At 31.9% G+C, this 23,853-nt stretch overlaps 1 protein-coding gene and 1 long non-coding RNA gene across 2 annotated transcripts; both read left to right on the top strand.

Annotated features, from left to right (window-relative positions):
- LOC139502278 (protein delta homolog 2-like) lies at positions 1-16,643 on the top strand. The gene is made up of 8 exons (XM_071291709.1): positions 1-128; positions 2,061-2,159; positions 10,475-10,546; positions 11,227-11,319; positions 12,771-12,794; positions 14,846-14,947; positions 16,118-16,138; positions 16,513-16,643. Exons 2-8 carry the CDS (start codon positions 2,075-2,077, stop codon positions 16,569-16,571), a joined length of 456 nt encoding a protein of 151 aa, XP_071147810.1. The 5' UTR covers positions 1-128; positions 2,061-2,074; the 3' UTR covers positions 16,572-16,643.
- Positions 16,644-17,174: 531 nt separating this feature from the next.
- On the top strand, positions 17,175-23,311 carry LOC139502277 (uncharacterized). The gene is made up of 5 exons (XR_011658772.1): positions 17,175-17,186; positions 18,321-18,422; positions 20,014-20,064; positions 22,457-22,471; positions 23,209-23,311. It is a non-coding gene; the product is annotated as an uncharacterized lncRNA (long non-coding RNA).
- Positions 23,312-23,853: the final 542 nt, after the last annotated feature.

Below are 23,853 nucleotides of genomic sequence, written 5' to 3'. Positions count from 1 at the left end.
CGACTTCTCACGTGAAGTATTAAACTACCTTGGCCTGTTATGGACGCCTTCAGATATCAATAATCACGAACCTAATGTTAACACTGATAAGGCTTTATTAAAGTGCCTCACTGGAATAGGGCGGAATTGTAAGTCTTTACATGTATATTGTAATTCTTTCCATGTATATTGTAAGCCATTGCGCGGTTAATAAATATGGAAGTTATATTTCACTCGTTCCGTTCCGTTGCTTGATGATGTTTGATTTATTTAAGTTTTTAGTGAACTTCAAACTTTTTAATTTACTTTTAGTGTTGGTATTTTTTTTTATTTTTTTTCCCTTAAAAATCAGATTATTTCAATTTGTAAACATTTCAATTTAGCGGCCAATACATTCGCTATAATATAGTTTTTAGGAAAAATGAACTTCCTTGGTGAAGGCCATACGTTTACTTCTACGCCATTTGGTCTCTGATGAAGAGATGTACCAATGGCAATCATACCACATCCTCCTATTCTTATACGGGCAATACCCCTGATATTTATTTCAAATGCACTGTATATCCTGCCTAAGGAAGTTTAAATTATACACTTTTTCATTTTTAAATTACTACATTTTCACAGAGCATACCAAACAAAAGAGATATGATACGTTTCGTACAACTATTGTCAAGGGTTACTATGTTTTCAAGGGTTATGGTTTCAAGTCAGATATAACTCTAAAATTTTCAATTCTTTTTCTTTTAATAATCTTATGCAATTTAAATTTAAGTATCTAGGTCAAATATGTTATCAGTCAATCCAGAATTAGTCTTACCGAATACATTTTGTATAGAACATTGTTTTAAGTTCATACCTTGTAAAATCCTTGAAAATTCTATGCTTTGTGGTTTTCGAATATTATTGAAAATATTGGTTGACCAAACGTCATTTGATTAGCGTATTTTGAGGACACTAAAATGCCACCATAACAAGCTTAACAGAACAGATTATTAGCAGAACCCATGAGATCGTCCCTGTATTTGGTGGCGTTCGTGTAACTCGGTCTGTAGTTTTCTATGGAGTGTTTTGTGAACTTTATCATTTCGTCGTAATCCGCTCTTTTTACCTACCTTTTTTAGTTTGACTTCTATTCCGAGTATTGAATGTTCTCTTGATATCTTTGCTCTTTATGCAAAACTTTATAATACAAAAGAGTGTCAAGATTATATCCATGGTCGATGCCAATGCTGATGGAGTTTTAATTCCCCGCGGGTATCACCACCCAGTAGTCAGCACTTCTGTGCTGACGTGAATTATCATTGATATGGTCATATTTATAAATTAACTGTTTACAAAACATTTGAATTTTTGAAATACTAAGGCTTTTCTACCTCAGGAATAGATTACCTTCGATGTATATGGCAAAATGTTTAGGAATTTTGGTCCTCAATGCTCTTCAACTTTGTAGTTTATTTGGCCTTTTTAACTTTTTTGGATTCGAGCGTCACTGATGAATCTTTTGTAGACGAAACACGCGTCTGGCGTAAATACAAAATTCAATCCTGGTATCTATGATGAGTTTATTTATAGTTTTACCCTTAATGGCTTGCATCACTCCTTCCTTATTCTTGTTTGTACTTCAAGGTTAAGGATTTTTTCGTGCAGTTTTGGACCAGTACACACAGACAAATCTCAATTTCATACCTTTTCCTGTATTCCGTTCAAGAATTACATTTGTTCTTTGTCGTTGGAAACATTCAAATTGAGGGTTTAGTTTCCGGTTTGTAAATACATTTTTACTCATCTTTACTTATAGACAAAAATTTTAATTCAGATTAATTCTGGTAATCCATAAATACTCTTATTTGAACCATGTACAATCTCTCATTATAAATGCAGTACACGTTTTATACTTTACATTAAGTAAACATGTATTAATTTTTTGTTGCTTTTTGTTGATTGTAGACTTATGTCGATTTAACATTAAAATGTAGCATTAAATGCAATGTCGTGTCCGTGATTTTTTTCTTATTGTTCATTATTTGTAATTTTATGTGTATCATTTGCTCTTTACTTAATTACCCATTTTTTTATTACAGAAACTTGAATCAGTATGATAAAGTGTGGTATCGCTCTCTTCGTCATCTTTTGTTCAGTCTTGAACACAGAGTGCGCTAGGACTGCAAGGCACGGGGAAGGTAGCCATTTAAATGTTATGATCATCAGATAGCTAATATGAGGACGAAGTCCCCTATAACAGTAGAAAATTCAATAATAATAAAAAAAAAAATCGGGAAAATTTTCCGAATTTTTCATTGTACTAATGAACTCAAAATCGTTCAATTTTTGTTTTGTCGCGTTTTTTAATTTCCGGATCTGCGCAGAACACATAACTCTACTTCCTTCTTCCGGTCTTTTTGTCGTGAGACTTTGATTAGTCTAGTAAAATATAGGAACTCAAGGAACACAATACCAATATTTCATTTTAAATCACCTTTGTCTTTGGTATAAATAAACGTTACCTGATGCATTGCGTTTCTTTTTTTACATTGAACATCACGTCATAACTTAAATATCGTCACAAGTAAAATCCCTAAGGCATCAACCATTGATTTTTTTTTTTGGGGGGGGGGGGCTATGGGTTTTTTTTTCTGGACAATTTTTTTCGTGACAAGTCGAAAACAATTTTTTTGGCATAATAGTGGCAGCTGAGGGTGAAACAAACAATTTTTTTTTCTCCTCAGAATCGAAAACAAGTTATTTTTTCTCCAAAAAATGGAAACAAACTTTTTTTCCCAAAAAAAAACCATACCCCCCCCCCCCCCCCCCCAGAAAATCAAATGGTTGCTGCCTAACAACAGAACCAAAATCGGAAACGTTACGGTATTTCCGTTTCTTTTTTTAACAAATATTTTACAAAAAAAATAATTTAAACAAACTTCGTCCCCATTCACACGTAATACCTGCCTCATATTAATAAATAAGAGACCAAAATGACACAGAAATTAACAACTATAGGTCACCGTACGACCTTGTACAATGAACAAAGACCATACCGCATAGACCCCAAAATGACGATGTAAAACAATTCAGGTTTACTAGTATATCTATGAATAAGTCGACATTTATTTTAATTAAAAAGTCAGTAGATTCTGAGTGACAACCACTAATCATATGTCGAAGAAAAAGTATAACAAAAATACTGAACTACCAAGTCAAAACAGACAATACCGCAGACAAACAAAATGAGATGAAAACATTGAAAATTATGTATGTTTCCGTTATTATGAATTTTTTTTAATTGTGTTAAAGCAAATTTCGGGAACACTTTGAGTAACTAATAACCCATCATTTTAGTAATACTAAAAACTCCTTCTTGGATGAGTTATGTGCCCTTGATGTGCCAAGTCCAGGTTTTCAGAGCTCTGAGTAAAAAATTGAATTTCCATTAATTTACTCATCTTGTGGCAGATATTTGTGGATTATAATAGTGGTAATGACTTTGTCTCTAGAATCCATAGATTTATTTGCTGGAACCTTATAACTTGAGAAGATATATTGTGTTTTTGTGAGTAACCCGTGAGTTGTTTACATGTTTTCATAATGGCGGTAGACGCTCATAAAGCTCAAATCAAACGACACTTATCTATTCACTTCGGTATTAGTTTCACCAAGGGTATTACACATACTGATGTATTAAATGAACTAAAAACTCTGGTAGACCAAAACGAAATACAAACCATACAAATTACGGAGAAAGAATGTATAGTTACAGTACACGATCAGAACACAAAACATACATTACTCACTCGAGGGATAAACTTGAAAAACCGTTACATCAGAATGGTAGACGTAGAACAGCAAGTTACTAATGTGACTATAAAAGATGCCCCGTGTGAAATGAGTGACGTAACAATATGTGGCCATCTTTCAAAATTTGGTGATGTTGTGCAGGGGTCCCTCCGCAGAGGTCTAATTAAAGATACAAATATCGAGACCGGCACACGCTATGTGCAATTAACAAACTGTATCCCAATTATTCCAACCGCAACCAAATTCGGGAGATTTAGTGTCAGGATGTTCGCAGACAATAACAGGACAGAGTGTCCGTACTGTACGAGAACAGATCATCCTTCTTATCGATGTACAAACAAACCCTCCCGTCAAAATCAAGCGGCACGCAAATGCTATAGATGTAATAGTACCACACACACAATAAAAGATTGTCCCCACTCCGAAAAACTATGTTATCGGTGCGGGAAGGAAGGTCATATACAAAGGGATTGTCAGACTGATGACCAAGAAATGTATGGCGACTATGTACATGACATTCAGGAAGGCAGAGACGCCAATAAAAACGACTCGTTTACCGAGGATAACAACTCAGAAGAATTAATTGTTGAATTAAACAAAACAACTGAAACTGTGTTTGAACAAACAAACGCTACCCTCCCAACCTCTGAAACAGTAATATTTGGTGCATCAAATTGCAGTCGCATTAGAATTGAGGACCCAAGTATTAATAATATAGCGGTATCAGGCACCACCCTTGATCAAATCGATAAACTTGTTTGTCAATCTGACAATATAGTAAATTCTGACTATGTTGCTAATGTGATTTTATCATTAGGGACAAATGACATCAGTAAGCACAGAAGTGACACCGAGCAAATAACAGCAAACCTTACGACATGCATAGATACATTAAAAACCAAATACCCAAATGCACGCATTGGTATCTGTAGCATTCTACCCAGACGAGGTAAGGGCAGCTCTATACAAGCATTAAATACAGCAGCGAAGTCTGTCAATAGCTTTACACAAAAACTTTGTGTAAAAAGTCAAGTGCTAAAATATATTGATCTATGGGACGAATTTGCTCCAAACAAAACACCGTTCCGTGCACTGTTTGACTTGAATGACCCAAGTGGGGTTCATATCAGCAAATCCGGTATAGAATTGATGGAAAATATTTTTGAGGACTTTATAAATTCAAAGTGTGAAGGTGAATATGAAACCCCGAGTAAAAAACGTAATCGAAGTTCAAGTTCCACTCCAGGCTCAAGCGAGAAGCAAGTTACCAAGATGCCAAAATCATGTTAACTAACTATTCATAATATATATAGTACATGATTTTTTTTTTATTGTAGCCAAAATCTAAATTGCTATAATGCATCTGTATAAATCACGTTTGTCATCAATTTTCAAATCAATGCTATTTTTAAACAGTTTGTAAAATTCCTATGTTTATCTTTATTTACATGGACACACGTGGGCTATGTCATGTACTACGACCCTATAATGTAAAATTGATTAATATTTCAATGAATTATTGTAACTTGTGTATGTTCACTAACGTTACTTACACGATGAAACTGCAAATGTGTTGTCAAAAACATGAAAAAGTAGAGTATACAACATGTTTACTTTCAGTTTTGATCGAAGAAAACAAAAATTCCATGATTATTTTTAGTAACCCATGTGGGTTTCGGCCTAGTTCACAAGTTGGAAAAATGAATAAAGTGGTTTACTTAATTATAGTTAAAATAACGGTTACGGGTGTATGCTCACCCCAGTCAACTGTGACGGTGTCATATCTAAGAAAAGAATATTACGATTGTAAATTTGTTGAGACTTTCTATTCATATATTTGTGTATAAATATTTTTTTATATATATATTATATAGAACGTAAAATGAATGAACAAAAGAAAGCATTATTTCACTATATAACTTTGTATTATGTCTATATCTATTGTTAGTTTAAATGTCAATGGTATGGTAGACAATAAAAAACGAAATGCCGTTTTTTATTGGTGTAAAAAGAAAAACATTGATGTAATATGCTTACAAGAAACACATAGCTCTAGCGATGTCGCAACGAAATGGAAAAATGAATGGAAGGGGGAGAGTTTTTGGAATCATGGATCAAGTAATTCAAAAGGGGTAGCTATTCTTTTTTCTGAAAAATTTAAATTTGAAATTACTGAAACCGGCCGGGATAGTATTGGTAGAACAATTTCGGTGCATGTTAAAACCCCAGGTAATAACGGGATTTTTATTTACAATATTTATGCTCCTAATCTGGCGGGTGACAGAAAATCATTTTTTGAAAAAGACATACTTATTGATAACAATAATAGAAATGTCGTTCTTGGAGATTTTAATTGTGCTCTTATTAAAAATTTAGATCGAAAACCAGTGCCTTTACGAGACGACATAGGATCACATGAATTAAAAACTTTTGTTGAACATAATGAGTTAATAGACGTGTGGAGAAAGCAATACCCTAAAGAAAAACAATATACTTTTTGCCGGGGTAATTCAAGGTCACGAATTGATTATATATTTATAAGTAGTGAGCTTCAATATAAATCACAACAGGTAAAATTAGTTTATTTTCCGTTCAGTGACCATGACGGTGTGTTCATGAAATTAAAAACGAATGAACCAGAACGCGGTCCCGGAACGTGGAAAATGAACTCATCAGTTATTCAATCGGATTTATTTAGAAATACGTTCGAAAGCTTTTGGGGGAACTGGAAATTAAAAAAAAATCATTTCGAAAATAATCTAGAATGGTGGGAGGAAACTAAGATAAAGATAAAAAGTATAACTATAGAAGTTGCAAAGCAATTAAACATAACAGAAAAACAAATAAGGGAGTGGGAAAAAAGGTTAGATAATATTACGGGAACCCATCCTACCAATAATGAAAACGAATTAAATAATTTGAAAGTAAAAATTAAAGATTATTATGCCCAAAAAGCCGAGGCAGTCAGAATTAGGTCTAAGGTTAACTGGTACGAGAAAGGCGAAAAATCAACAGGGTACTTCTTTAAACTCGAAAAAAAGAGGGGTGCTGAAAAATTATGGACTAGAATAAAAGGTTCAGACGGAAGGTATAAGGACGATATAGAATCTATTTTAGAAGAACAAGTGTCTTTTTACAAACAATTATTTACATCCGAGGGTTGGGATAGGGATGCTGCAGAAAACCTATTACAAAATATAGATCATAAACTAAGTGAGGAAAATAAAAAAATATGTGAAATGGAAATATCTTTAGATGAAATAAGTAAGGCCGTTAAAATTTTGAAACTTGATAAATCTCCTGGGGAAGACGGAATTGTGAATGAATTTTACAAAACGTATTGGTATTTGATAAGTGACGACTTCGGGGCGGTTATTAAGGAAATTTTTGACAACAATTTGCTCTGTGAATCTCAATACAGAGGTATGATAACGCTTATGTTTAAGTCTGGGGAGAGAGAAGACATAACAAATTGGCGTCCTATAACGCTCTTGAACACGGACTATAAAATTATTTCCAAAGTACTCGCGGAAAGGTTAAAAAATGTATTACCGCAAATAATTGATTTCGATCAAAAAGGGTTTGTCAAAGGGCGCAACATTTTTCAAGGCAATAGATTATTACAAGATGTTATAGATTTTTGTGAATTAGAAGATGAGGAGGGTGCGATATTATTTTTAGATCAACAAAAAGCATTTGATAGGGCGGAATGGGAATGGATCGATTTTTGCTTATTAAAATTTGGGTTTGGGGAAAAATTCAGGAGTTGGGTAAAAATGCTTTTCATTAACGCTAAGACGTGCATTCATACGAATGGGTTTACTTCTAGATTCGTAGGCATAACCCGTTCAATTCGTCAAGGCTGCCCAATAGCCCCGATGTTATATATCCTGCAAGCAGAACCACTTGCAGCATCAATTAGAAACAATCCTAATATAAAAGGAATAAAACTTCCTACTAGAACTGGGGACTTTATTGAAACAAAGCTAAATATGTTTGCTGACGATACTCAACTCTTTAATAAAAGCGAGGAGTCTATCGAAGAAACATTTAAAACTTTAAAACTGTACGAAAATGCTTCGGGGGCTAAAATGAATATGGATAAGACTGTTGGCATGTATTTAGGCAAGTGGCGAAATAAAAAACCAAAATTTAACAAAATTAAATGGTCTAAGCGTCCTGTGAAAGCATTAGGGGTACTACATGGATACGGGGTGGACTTAGATCAAATTTGGTTAGAAAAAATAAATAAAATAAAAAGCTGTATGGAAGTTTGGAAATCAAGAGATCTTACATTTACGGGAAAAGTCTTAATTATTAAATCCTTTGTACTGTCCGTCATTGGATACGAAATTGAAATGAGAGGTATCCCGGATATATACGAAAAACAAATAAATAATATTATATGGTCTTTTATATGGGATGGGAAAACAAACCAAGTCGCTAGAACAGTGTGCTGTTTACCGAAAGAAAAAGGGGGGATAGGAATGATAAACTTAAGGGACTTTATTAAATCAAAACAAGTGAAAAGTATGTACAGTATTGTCAACTCAAAAACACAAAAATGGAATGCAATAGGAAAATACTGGTTAACGTCACTAGACGAAAAATATGATACAGACTTTTTTATATGTTCTTGTTCGGACACTACATGTTTTAAGCAAATACAAATGTCCAAATATTATAAAGAACTTTTAATTTCCTGGACTGACTTACAGAAAATCCAAAAATCGGTCACGAAAGAGGACCTTTTAGAGGAAAATATTTTCGGCAATTGTAAATTGAAGTTCAAGGGACATGCATTATATTATGCAAATTTTGCCTCCAGTGGAATAAAAAAAATTAAAGATATATGGGACTTAAACAATAAATCCTTTAAAACATCCCTTGATATTTTTAACAGTCTTAAAGATAAAAGGAATTGGATTGCACAATATAGCCGCATTAAATCTTCGTTAACACCTCAACAAATTGACGTTTTAAAAACAGACTCTAGTATACATAGTAATTCTGATGGACCTATAAAAATAATAAATTCTTGTCAATTTATAAAAAATGGAGTTGTCGTTGATGCCAAAAAATTATGCCTTAAAGATATTAGATACTTTTATGAGAATAAAACAGCTCCAAATAGTCAGTTGAAGTGGAATTTACATTTTGGGAATGAACTACCATGGGATTACATTTGGGAAACTTTGAATAAGAATTTAGCTAACAGGAAAATTAAACAATTTCAATGGAAGTTACTACATAATATAATTTACACTGAAGAAAGGTTACAAAAAATGAATCGCTCAAACGGGAAGTGTCACTTTTGCAATGAAAAAGAATCACTATTTCATCTTTTTATTTATTGTAAACTGGTGGAAGACGTTTGGCGGGAAATTTTTGAGAAAATAAGGGAATTTTGTTCAAAATTAAATATCCAAAAATTACAAAAATCGGAAACAAGTATAATTTTTGGGGTCATTAATGCAGATGCATCTTATACCCAAATTTTAGATACGGTGCTTTTAATCACGAAATGGGTTATCTGGAAAACTAGAAATATCGCAAAATATCAAAAGAAAGGGATAAGTAAATTGGTGATTTTAAATATGATAAAACATGAAATGCAATTTCTGCTCAAATATTTTAAACCGAATACGAAAATCGAAGCCTTTTCTACTATGTGTGACATTTTTTGTATATAAATATATATTTTGCATGGTCAGGTCAGATCAATGACCTCTTTGATACTGATTGAATAATAATATGTACACTGCTCGCAACTCCCTACATGTAATTTCTGTTGTGTATATATTCATGTATATCATCTAATTGTAACAAGACATGTTGTATCAACAGGTTCATATTATAAACAAATATTTACTCACCATATCTTTGATATTAATCCTTATTGGGAATCAAAATCATTAATCCATTTTTTTTTATGAATGAACTACACATCCCTTTAACAAATCGCACGTGGTAAATGATTACTCGACCAGAAATTTAATGTAATCGAAATTAACATAACAAAAGACTTGATGTACGATAAAATTGAAACTGCTTAATAAATACAGGTAGCCTTTGTGAGAAATAAATGAAGATAAAAAACAAACTTTATTCAAATAATTATATATGGTGAGATGTATAGATATATAGATCGATATTGATTGCAGGTACATGTACATTTGTACAAGGATAGATAATATTTATAAAGGTTGATGTTAATAATTTATAGTGGGAGTTTTTTTTTTCTCATTTGCTTTTCCCCGACAAATGAGACTGTAAAAATTGGGGCCCCCTTAGTTGCTTCCCTGGGCAACTGAGGGTTGATGTAACAGGTGATTGTTAATAAAATATGTTTAATATTAAAAAAAAAAAAAAAAACTCCTTCTTTTAAGGAAATCCTTTTATTGATGTATTTTTATTCATTTTGCAAAAGCTACACACGTCATAGCATGCAGGTTAAATGGTCAACGACTACTTCATATATTTTTTTAATTGAATTTGTAATATTCTATTTGCTGTCAATTGTGTCATAATAGATGCGAAATAGGTTTGTTCATATATAATACAATAGCCACAATGTCATTGATCAAGTTTTTATCAACCATACAAAACGCTATTTCCAAGAGATAGACATGTGATAATCATGTCCATGCGCTGTAAATCTATGTCAGTCTTTTAATGACTCAATGTCGCTTTGTTTTAGCATGTACACATGGAACAAAAAATGTTCATGGCGACTGTGTCTGTGAACCAGATTGGACAGAACCACATTGTGGTAAGTCTCTTAATGTTTTTCGCTACTCTGGTACAAAATAAAAGACTGTTATAGAGTGATAGTATATAAATGAAAAAAATGAAGGGTTAGTGTGCTTTTTTTTTAGTTTAAGACATGGACAATTTGGCGGGAAATTATTCTGGCTAGATTTTTAATATATTTAACATTAACACCTTTTATCTCCCAAAAACAATGGGGAAAAAAACACAGCAATTTTGTCTGCCTCTTTTTCTGTGTGTCCGTCTCTCTGTGTGTATTCATGTTATATTTATGAAAGTTGTATGGCTCTGTGGCATTCAATCATATCAATCAGTCATATTACATAACATAGACTTAAATATATGTGTTAATGTAGAAAAAAAGTCTCATGTGAATTCGTATTTTACTAAAAACAATGAAACACAAAAAGATTGAAATACAAAACCAAAAAAAACTATTATTTAAGAATGAAAAAATGATGAAAATGTATTACTAGTTCAAATAACTCGTCATATATACCAGGACTTAAATTTGTATTATAGTCCACACGCGCGTTTCGTATACAAAAGACTCATCAGTGACGCTCGAATACCAAAAAGCTACGAAGGCCAAATAAAGTATGAAGTTGAAGAGCATTGGAGACAGTTTACAGTGTTTCTAGATATTCATTTATTGATAATAAAGAATTGGTTTTTTTACAGAGAATCCGAAATGCTATCATGGAGGCGAGTTAGATCACCGTCATCATCATTGTAAATGTAGAACAGGTTATATAGGAACACATTGTCAAATATGTAAGCTTTATAAACTCTTTTTATGGAATCGTATATATTTATAAACGTACAAGGCAATTTTCTGGAATGCAGTTAATAAAGAAACTTTGATGCCAAATATCTTTTTAGTTAAATAAATAACACGTATGTGTTTCGATCAGTGGCATTGTTAATAGTCTCAAAACCAAGAAAGAGGGACGAAAGATACCAGACGGACATTTAAACACATAAGATCCAAAATAAACTGACAACGTCATAGCTAAAAGAAAAAAAGAAAAAAGGACAAATAATAGTACACAAGACACATCATAGAAAACCCAAAAAAACTAAGCAACACGAATCACGGCATATATTTGGGGTGATCTCAGGTGCTCCGGAAGGGTAAACAGATTCTGCTCCAGATGTGGCACCCGTCGTGTTGGTAATGATTATAAAAACCTGGTAAATAGTCTCACTTGGAAGGTCACATTTGCGAAAGGAGCACGGGGTTGTAGTTACGACTTAATGAACATATCCGATATCATCTGTGAAACGGTTATTCCATAACGGTCAACCAACTCGTGATGCTGTCTGTAAAATTTACTGAGAGATGAATTCAATTTAACCCTTTGGAACTCTTGGTTAAATAGCTTTCTTGTGAGCAGCAATCCTCAATCAAGGAAATAATGGTAGGAAATAAGCCCGGGAATATCGTACAGATTACCGTAGAGCATATCTCCCTCTATTGCATAGAAGTCTTTACTCTATTTAATGGTTACATTTGATCGCAATAGATTAATATAATCTACACAATTTTATTATGAGATTTAATCTGAAGGTAGATAATCCAGTCATTCCTAACAGCATGATGGTTGTCATTCATATGGAATATTCGATGTGGTATGATTGCCGATGCGATATGACATAGACTAATGACGATGGAGTAAACAAATAAGCGCATTATAGATACAAATATAAACATCTTGTACGCCAGACGCGCGTTTCGTCTGCATAAGATGTATTTATCATGCCCAAATTAAAAAAGTGTTGAAGGCACAACAAAGTACAAAGTTAAAGTCCATGGGAATAAGACTACCAAATATCTACGACCAAGTAAAGTAAAAACCAAACGTATAGCTGCCTTAACGTTCTGAATGATAATAAATTTTAAACTTTTCAATTGAGAAAACTTACGGCTTGATTTAAGCTGGATACAGTATTTAACTACATAACTAACCTTAGTTAAACTTTTTTATAGGAAATTTTGTTATGTGTTAATCCACTGGTTAAGGATGCGCATCTATAACTATTCACATCTTTGTCCTTTGGTAGAAAGTTGTTTGTATGTCCTTACCAAACTATTTTATCTATTTCGATCAAAAGGACAAATTTTGCGAAGGCATTTCACCAATGTGTGACAGTGGCTTATACTTGGATGTTGAAATAATTTCGATTACATTTTATATTTATCATTACTAATTATTTCATTGTAGCTGAATCACAAATAGAAACAAATCGTGAGTAAACAACATACTATATGTCGCTAAAGTCTTACTGTTAGCAATTTAAAAATAAGTTATGAAAAGACAACATAATCGCACCTAAAATTTAATGCTGCTCAATTAGATTACTATTTACACTTTACGATACGGTACAAAGAAATAATTCCATATGTCATCCCGGTTGGTTTTTTTTTTTAATGTTCATTGACTTTTTTTTTAATTTATATTTTTAAAGAACAGTTTTAAACTGTGTTTGGGATGCCTGTGAGACCCTTTTTATAAGAATTTGATTCACACACAAACATATTTGTATGGCCTTTTTTATGGATTCCGCTCAATGGGGTGCTTTTGTCTAAAATAAAGTGTGAGTTGCATAATATTTTACAAAATTGTCAACTTCAATTTGGTCACTATCGTGTATATTCAATCGTCTTTAGCTCAACATACAGAATTTTAAAAGAATCATTGAAAAAACTTTCATTAACACGTCAGTGTTCTATATCCATGGGCTTTCAAAATTTTCTGTATGTCATTTATGACTTAAACTACGTTTTGACACAAATAGTTTTGGCGAACAGAAATCTTTGATATTCCAAAATAGCATACAGCAAGACTTATCGAAAAATAAATTTTAAATATGAAAAAATGGCTAATCTCTATTGTATGTTAAGTTTGCTTCCACAATGTTGTATGTAAACATGAAAATTGTATACGTAGTATCATGGGTTTTTGGGGTCAAATTCATTAACTTTTTTTTTTAATTCTCTGTTAACATATTAAGTTTAAATTTTGTGTAATGTAGAAATGTGAAAGTTTTTATTCCACGGCAATTTACTAAATGTTCCAGTTACCAAACGACATTTTGGAAGCATCAATTTCAGCCTTATGTTTAAAACAGATTTTTGAGATTTTTTGTTCTTGAAAACTTAGTTATTTACTACTTTTTGGAAGCCCAGCGACGATATCAAAATAAGTACAACATTTTAAATTCTATTTCCGACCTTAAAAGTGTGCATTAAAAAATTTACTGTTATTTGTAAAGATATTATGTTCACATTAACGATGATGAAATAAGTGTTACATTTAGAAAGTTTGTCGTAACGTAAAACATACAGCAAAAATAAAGATATGCAAACTTTAATATGTTTTAACACGATACAGACGTTTGCCCATCGAGTTTGCAACGTTGCTATCTTTACTGACGTCATATTTAGAAATTAAAACCAACATAGCAAATATATTGTTTTAACAAAGAAGTCACTGAGTCAATAACATATGTAGATATCAATGTGTATCTCCAGCAGAGACATTTGGTCTATAATTTATTAAAACATTGTTGGTGTATATCTCGACGGGAGATATTGGATACAAGCTGCGTTGTGCATTATGTGTTCTGTGTATTTCAATAGGAACATTGGGTTGACATTGTCAATGTTTAACTCAAATAACCTCACCATAGTTACCAGGACTAAAAAATTATATTTACGACAGACGCGCGTTTCGTCTACAAAAGACTCATCAGTGACGCTCGAATCGAAAAAATGTTTAAAGGCCCAATAAAGTACGAAGTTGAAGAGCATTGAGGACCAAGAGATATGTGGTCTATAATATATCTAGACCTGTTAAGTGTGTAAATCCGAAAGCCTTACAGTCTCAATAACTTGTGTAGACATTGTCAGTGTGACTCTAAACAGGACAAACTAGGTCCAAAACTCATGAAGACGTGTACAGGGCGCCGCAATACGTACTTTGAAAGCCGAAATCAGTGTGGTCAACAATAGACATTGGAAGTATAACATTTGTTGACTTTTGATTGATCCTTTAAAAAAATACTACTGATATATAACTTGGCAGCTGTACATTCGACAGTTTTATGAATATATCTTCTCACAATAATACCATCAATATTATTTATATTGATACTATTGTAAAAACGTTTTATTTTTATTTATTTTATTACGATTATTGTTACTATTTATTATCAATACTACTTTTATCAGTATTGTTATAGAAAAAACAGTGAATACAACTAAATGAATTAATTGGATAATATTTTATATTTACAGCATGTAACTCACATTCCTGTCTTAACGGTGGCCATTGTTACCACGATGGCAGGCAGTTATATTGTGCTTGTCGTATTGGATATACCGGAGTGATATGCGAAAGTAATTTAATTTTTCTATCATTTACCTTTGTTCTATATTTATTTCAAATTATATTTCTTACGGATGGCTATGTGAAATTTTACAAATATAGATATCAGAATAAGAAGATATGGTATTGTTGCCAATGAGACAATCATCCACCTTAAACCAAATGATAGGTATTCGTATTTCTTCAGTATAGTAGCAACAGTAAAACTTTGTTTCATAAAGAAATTCAAAGACATTTATGAATCAATGGTTCTTTTTATAAACCGTGATATTTAATAATCAATATGTGTGTGTGGTTTTTTTTTAAGTCTAAGCTCAAATGATATTTACAGGTTCGTAAACATATATGGTATTCGGGATTATCACTGGTGTTATGGGCTCATATTCCCTGTCAGTGTGTTTAACCATATAAGCTGTTTGGCGAAAGGAATATAGGGCACTAACAGGGAATACGTGCCCATAGCCTCTATGAGGCCCGAATATGAATTATATATTATTGGAGTGTCTTAGTTACAACTTTAATTAAAATTCTTGAGTCGACTAAGATTAATCGTAAGTACACTGAATTGTCATAACTTACGATCTATCTTAGTCGTTAGTTCTTTTGTGAAACCGACTTCAGACCTTTGATTTGTTGACAGAATGTATCACATACATTGTCAAGGTATCTAATCACATTTCAGTGTTAACCCGGATAATTTACTCTAATGTAATTTTGGATGCAACCAACATTTTGAGGGACTATCCATAAGTGACCTTTAGTGTGTGGTGGTATTTTTTAATAAAGATACTTTCAATAAACTAGTTATCACTGGAATCAGAATTGTCTGTTACAGTAGTTTATAATGAAATAAAAATAAAGTGAACTTTTAATATAATAAAAAAAGTTCTATTCCGAAAAATGGGAAACAAAATGCGTAATCTGAACATAAAAAAACCGGATTCAGGCCATGCTTATTTCAATGAAGACATCATACAGACATATTTCGCTATACACCAATATGTCTTTTCTCTAATGATTTATGTATAAGTCTGGATGTTGTATCGCGATGAGGTTTACACACTTACCATCAAAGAAGTATAAGCGGCAATACAAAAAAGATACAAAATGAAAATAGGAAATAATATTTGACATCTGAAATAATCATAACATTTCATACATTTTTTCTTTTCTTTTTTTAGAGCGTCAAGTCGCAACAACAGGTACATATTATTTTTTTTATTGTGAGATGGATCGAATAGTTAATTGAGAGTTGAACATATTATATGAATTGGATTTCTTCATAATTTAGAATATACTTTAGCATGTTAGGGGGAAAGACTATATAGTAATCCTCAAATTTTGTGCAATGTATATGGCAAAATTACGCTTTTCTTGGTCCGTTATTTTCATTTTGATACATTTGCAAGAAACTTTTAAAGGCAATTTCAAAATTGTATTAAAACATTCTTGATAAACTTAAATGCAATTAATATTGATTTAAGGACATATTGTGTGTGCTTTTTGAATTGTAGAATATAATTTTTTTAATTAACTGCTTGTCTAATTGTTATGTGGTTTTTTTTTCATTTTTCAGCTGCAACAGTTGTGATAACAGGTATTTTGTATATGATTCTCACACTAAATCAAACTTAACGTGCAAGTATTTAATTAGGTGTAAACCTATTTGGACGTTTAGATTGCTTTTGATTTACAAACAAAAACTAAGTTGCCCGACGAACCAAAGTTATATTCATTTAAGTTCTGAAGATATGAAGAGCAGTATAATCAATACTTCGAAACAAACATGCGCCAAATCTAGCTACATCCGTATATTACTGTTGGGAAAAAACTTTGTACTTTGAATGATTTTTATTTTTACCAAAACAGTGAGGTTACAGAGAGTTACTTAACAATGATATCTTATTTTAGTTCGGAAAGGGTGTCTTCTGAGCAAGTGACACCCTTGTGCGCGTAACGTTCATAACCCTTATTTAAATATTGGCACTCATACCACATCTTCCTATATATAATTACTGTACATTTAGGTATTTCTATTAAATGAGGTAAGAGGCCTGGGTGATACTGGATTTAAATGTTTTCTCAAAATCTGCATACAAAATTATAAAATCGCATAGAAAACTTGAACGCAAAAGCCATGAAACTTATAGAACTAGTATCGTATAAGTGATGATAATTTTAAAAAAAGTCTAAGAATTGTTGCAGTAATATAAAAATTATATTGGAAATCTTATTTTCCAGAAAAAGACTGTAAGTATAACTTATATTTTTCTGCTGCGTTAAACATTAAGGAGTAAGACACCTATGTTTTACAATGTAGTTTGATTAGTGACGCGTTTTTTACTATTCTAATGCAAAACTAGAAAAGAAATTAATATAAATATTCTTTTGCAATATGCTATATACAATAACCACTTTTGATTGAATGATTGGTTGCTTGTCACGATTTTTACTCTTGAAGTTCAGAGTAATTCGGTACAACGTTATTGCAATCTACGTTTCCACAATATTAAAAAACAAAAAACAAAATTTTACAACGATCTAACTTTAATCGAAAGAATAGTCCTGAAACAATTGAAAACCATTTTTCAGAGAACAATTGACAAGTTTTTCTACTTTAAAAGATCTATGTGATCTAAAAATATTAAAATCTTTTAAAATGTCATTTTCAGTGTCAATTGATAGCTGATTTTCAACCAAATGTGTGTGTTACGACATGTTGCAACTAACAATTTAGTATGTCGATATCTTATACAGTTTTTGAAAAGAAGTGAACATAAGCCAAATCTAAGTAAAGAATATGATCTTGACCTCTGACCATGACCTGATTTTCTTTCCTTTTTTTGGACCAAGGACATCAAATTAAAATATTCTAGGTCTCTATCACTTGTGGTATACCAGTTATAAATGCATATCATTTCTATCAAATGCATAAGTGGGAATAACCCTCGGATAGCTTCGGTCAAAATAAAACATAACATCCTGAGGATATAATAAGCATAGTGGAAAACTATATTTGTCGCTTTCTTTGGCGATTGCGAAGGAGATCTCATAACAAGAAAAACAATTTTCGGGGAGAAAAATTTTACACAAAAAGTATTCGGTTAAACAGCGTCAGTATCAAAAGCGTAAAGACAGTGTGATATTAATACAAAAAACTAACCGATATCTCTTGAAACAAAACTACAGCACTAGAAAAACATTTGGCGGGCTAAAAAAACATTATTCACAATAAAAACAAACGGTCTTTCCACTGAAAAATTGAAATACCTGATTATCTCATTTTGACGTTATGGTTCACCCAATCATGAATTTTGTTTCATATTGAATTACACAAGTTATCTCAGATGAATACAATAGTCTTATCATATTTTTTTTAAAAAGGGTGTGGAAGATCGCCATGCCAACATGGAGGACATTGTTTCTATGACCACAGTGGATATTTCTGTAAATGTCAATCCCAGTATACTGGCTCTCGTTGTGAAGGTATGTGTGTATAAACATAACCTTAATAGTGTTTTACTTTACTACATTGGTTAGAGGTATAGGGGGAGGGTTGAGATCTCACAAACATGTTTAACCCCGCCGCATTTTTGCGCCTGTCCCAAGTCAGGAGCCTCTGGTCTTTGTTAGTCTTGTATTATTTTAATTTTAGTTTCTTGTGTACAATTTGGAAATTAGTATGGCGTTCATTATCACTGGACTAGTATATATTTGTTTAGGGGCCAGCTGAAGGACGCCTCCGGGTGCGGGAATTTCTCGCTACATTGAAGACCTGTTGGTGACCCTCTGCTGTTGTTTTTTATTTGGTCGGGTTGTTGTCTCTTTGACACATTCCCCATTTCCATTCTCAATTTTATTGTTTAGCATCTGTGTGTTTGATACTCTATTATTGACTGTATTTTGCAATACTTTTAGGAATTTTTGGTCTTCAATGCTTTTCAACTTTGTATTTAGGCTTTGCAACTTTTTTTATTCGAACGTTATCACGAAACGCGCGTCTGGCGCAAATACAAAATTTCAATCCTGGTATCTATGACGAGTTTATTCATAGAGTTATGAACAAGGTATATATAATAAACAAACATCATTTGATATCGTTTGACAAATGACCTATTCTGATTTTTGTTTTACATTACATTGGGTTGAAGACAGAACGGACACCTGTCGTTGTGCCCATCGTTGTTCTACTGTCTTTATATTGTTTAAAACATTTACAATTATAACACAACTTCTTAAGAGTTTGAGACTAAATAAAACTCTCACAGAACAATTTATGGACTCACGATTGTGGTTTAGCGTAAATAGATGCAGGAGACACAAGCTATGAAGTATTCCACGCAAAACTAGTTCATATACAATATTTGTTACAGCTGGAGCAAATGTATTGCTATTATGAGTAATACGCTGGAGACTTGTCAAAGTGATACAATCCTATTTTAAAAATAACCTAAAAGATATATACAGTAAATCCAATATCAAAGATCGTTAGCATACATAAACAAAAGAAATGTTTATATAAAACATGTTAAATATAGTGTATGTAGTTTTGTCTGCATATAAAAGATATTCGTAATTATTAAATAACAGATATTGAAATAAGTTTATTCTGAAGGATTATTAGATAAAATGTCATGAAGTTTCAGATAATGCCGGAGATTTTTCAATATATACACTTATTACATTGGTTGCAATGAATTACATTGTACGTTAAATAAAAACCGTGAAATAAACGTGGTTATTTCATTCTCTGACGTCATACAACAATAGGCGTTGTCAAGACGTTGATAACGGCGGATCAAAACAAATTGTGCATAAAAAAAAATATATAGTTCCTTACATGTTTTACATTAATTTTGTTTTAAAAAGCCATTTTCCAATGTAATAAAAAGAATAACTAATTGAAGAATTCAAATATCGAAAAATATTTAACTCGTGACCGAACAGAGTTCGCGCATTAGTGAATTAATGTGTTGTTCGGTCACTCGTTGAATATTTTTCTCTATTTGAATTCTTCGATTAGTTATTCTATAAATCTTACATTCATCGTTTTTATATTATGAAACATTTTTTGCAGTCTTGATTGTACCTACCACAACTACTGCCACCACTACAGTTAAGACTACCAGTGAGTATTCTACATTTTATACCGGCTATATTTACCCTTAATCTCTGGGACTTGTAATTTCAATTGGAATAGCTCATGTTTAATTTACAGAAATGTTGTAAAGGTCTCAAAACTTACTGCCAGGTCCTTATCTTTGACTAGACTAAACTTTGTTGTTATTTTGGTGTGCAAATATTGAAGTGAACAATAACAAATGTCAGTAACTATGAACACAATACGTGTAGGTCGTACAAAGGTTAAATTGATAACCTTTCAGAATAGATTGATCAAGGTTTATGTATACTCAGGACTAGTTCCTTAAAAACATTGAATCAAATGTCATGTTGTAATTTTTCATAGATACCTTTATCGTATGTTAGTTATTCTATCTAAAAGAGGGGCAAAATATACCAGAGGGACAGTCAAACTCATAGATCAAAATAAATTGACAAGGTCATGGCTAAAAATGAAAAAGACAAACAGATAAATAATAGTACACAAGAAGCAACATAGACAACTAAAGACTAAGCAACACGAACCCCACCAAAAGGTTGCGGTGATCTCACCAATTCGAAATTTCTAATGTATAATAATTTTATGTACATTAAAAAATCTAAAGAACTTATTGATAATTTTAAATCTCGGTCTGTTTCTGAAATTAGTTCTAGCATAACTTTTGATTTTTTAACCCTGTATACCACCATTCCCCATGCGAAATTATATGGGTTTTTTTAAATATTTTGAGCGACAAAATTATTTCATATTTCCTCCTGTGACGTTTACATTTTCCGACATCAAACACGCGAAGCAATGAATGAGGTCTTTAAATTTGATAGATGCTTTTTGTGATTTTTTGTTAAATATTTGTTTGTTTTGAAATTGTGACACAGTGATGACTGCTGTACCCATATTTTGACTATTTTACCTATTATGTTTGTTTTGTTCACGCATCGTTATTAATATATTATATTATTTGATGTGACTTTCAAACACGTGAGAGGTTTAGCGCAATAAAGATAATTCAACATTTTCTACATTTTTGAAAATGCCTGTAACAAGTCAGAAATATGACAGTAGTTGTCTATTCGTTTGATGTGTGTATCATTTGATTTTGCCATTGATGAGGGAATTTCCGTTTGGAATTAATCACGGTGTTCAGTATTTTTGTGATTTTACTATTTTCAGAAGATGGATATATATTTCAAATGAGTTATGCTTATTCATTCAATAATATTGTAAAAACGTAATAGGATTGAAATCAATCAAAATTATCAAAACTGGTGTACATAAAAAAAAATTAAGATAAACAAAAACCACATATTAAGAAACTAACTCCGAATAAAGCGACATAAAATTAGGTATAAAATTGAGAATGGAAATGGGGGATGTGCCAAAGAGACAACAACCCGACCATAGAAAAAAAACAACAGCAGAAGGTCACCAACAGGTCTTCAATGTAGCGAGAAATTCCCGCACCCGGAGGCGTCCTTCAACTGGGCATTCTAAATACTAGCTTATTCAATTACACAAGTTTCTAATAGTTCGTAAAAATATTAAATTTGGCTAAGACATAACGCACCGATTATAATAGCTCCTTTCACCAGACCGACCAAATCGAACACACTTTTAATTTGCAAGCTAGATGGAATAGTGTTTAAACATTTTCTTTGCTGAACGTATATAATTGTATGGAATGTATCTCAATAAATATATATGCAACTAGTCAATCGACATATCAATGTTAAGCTAATGTTGTATATCAAGAAAAAAACTGAATTCCATCATTACTATACTAGTATATAGTACCAGCTTTAATTTTAACTTAAGGGGGTTCGCGGGTCTAAATCATTTATATAGGATTTATCTATATTTTTCTATAAATGAACTTTATCTTATAGTTAATAGAAAAATAAAATAAAAAAGTGGGGTCGCCATTCACTTGCTCTCACAATCTGCCTTCGAAAGAAGCATACATTTTTGTAAAGGTGGTTGAAGTAATAGGAGAAATATAGGTAATATCGAAATAAAAAAAGAAATTTATTACAGAAATCGCTCAAATTTTACAATAATTTAGTTTAAGTACAGCTTATATGGAAATTATATTAAAAAATATATGTCACCGATGAGTTAAAAAAGATATTTCAATTTTAAAGCCAAAAAAAGGCATTTTTCCACCAAAGGGAGATAATTTGGAACTTTTTCAATGTTGTATACATTTTAAATGTCATCTGGGGCCAACACGAATTGATTGTTTTGAATGATTTTTGTACCATATGATTAAGTAACAACTACAAAAGGTAATCAATAAAATTTGTAGTGAAAAACAAATGTTTAATTTTTTCTGAATTTTTTATACCCTCGAGCCTCCTTAACAAGCATGGTGTAATTTAATATTATTTTGTTTTCACACTAGGTTCAGCCGTTGACAGTAAGTATACTATAGTAGAAGTATCATAAAAATGGAATATTCGTCAGAAAATAATGTGGTTTGGACTATTAATTGCATTGCATTCAATGCAATAACACATCTGATTGTTTTTAAATTGACCGAGATTCAAAAATAACACAAACATTAGCCATACAGCTGTTGTCTGGTCTATTGTCAGGTTATTGTCTCTTTGACATATTCCCCATTTTTATTCTCAATTTTATTAAATTTGGCTATAAGTTTCAGTTAATAATTCGGACTCTGAGTTCAAAATTTGAAATGGTTCAGAGATTTTTTTGCTTCATAACAGAACCGTAACAGAACCGTTTGTCGACTTGTAGGATCCAAAAGTTATGATAACGTTTTCCTTTAGTTCAAGTGTTTAATAGTGTGCATACAGCTAAATACCATCATCATTAAATGTTTTATTAAATGTATGATTTTTTTTTGTGAAGAATGTGATAGATTGAAGACCATTTTTATTTGCAAAAATTCCAACCTTAGCATATGTACATGAATGTTGCATTGTTCAAGTAAGGTCTAATAAGTATATCAATAATATATACATTTCTCTTTCTTTTTGTCAATTTATAGTTAGTGAATTTTATAACAGTGGAAGATACTTATATAATTTAGATCTGACAAAAGTATTTAATTATAACTTCAATGTTATTGTGAAAGATAGGAATTGTGTGTTTTGCTAATTGCCGTACTTAAAATATACATCTTCTCTTAAGTCTGTGCATTTGGGCCATGTGTTCGTGGAGTGTGTTTACCAAATAAAGCTGATTACTTTTGCTACTGTCCCAGTGGATATGCAGGCAAACATTGTGAACAAGGTAAATATTTTAGTATATATATATAAATGTTGAAAGCAGTTGAAGCCGATTCTTTAGAGCATCTCTAGATTTATCGTTATAATGAACTTTTTAATTACGAGGGATTTGCAACTGAATGTCTATACAAGCTTTTTTTAACTGAGAAAGAATGTCAAGGGCTAGTAACGTCAATGCCAAAAACAAGAAATTTTTAATGGAATGTGTAAAATATATGGCTTTTCAGACGTTTACGAGTTTCATCACGTTATACATAAAACAATTAAATCGCGGTTGTCAACGGTTGTTAACGGGATTCGAAAATCAGATCAATCGTCTCAGGTCAGAAAATGGACGTTTGACAGGTATGAATGGGTACAGATAATTGTAGAACTGGGCATGCCCAAAAAGACAAATATCGGACTAATCAGGCATGCACAAGTCATCAAGTTTTATAAGTTCTGAGCACTATTAGCAAAATGCTGCATACATCGTATTACATGATTAATTTTAGTAAAATCATTGATATTCAATTGCATAATTTTACAACTTCTTGCATGCTTATGC

This window comes from Mytilus edulis, chromosome 13 (genome assembly GCF_963676685.1).
Source record: "Mytilus edulis chromosome 13, xbMytEdul2.2, whole genome shotgun sequence".
NCBI classification, from domain to species: domain Eukaryota; kingdom Metazoa; phylum Mollusca; class Bivalvia; order Mytilida; family Mytilidae; genus Mytilus; species Mytilus edulis.
This window is presented reverse-complemented; position numbering and strand designations above follow the sequence as displayed.

Excerpts from the sequence above, each read along its gene's own strand:
- LOC139502278 (XM_071291709.1), top strand. The coding sequence starts at position 2,075 with ATGATAAAGTGTGGTATCGCTCTCTTCGTCATCTTTTGTTCAGTCTTG. Across the intron at positions 2,160-10,474 it reads GACTGCAAGGCACGGGGAAG|CATGTACACATGGAACAAAA; the intron begins GTAGCCATTTAA and ends GCTTTGTTTTAG. Across the intron at positions 11,320-12,770 it reads AGGAACACATTGTCAAATAT|CTGAATCACAAATAGAAACA; the intron begins GTAAGCTTTATA and ends ATTTCATTGTAG.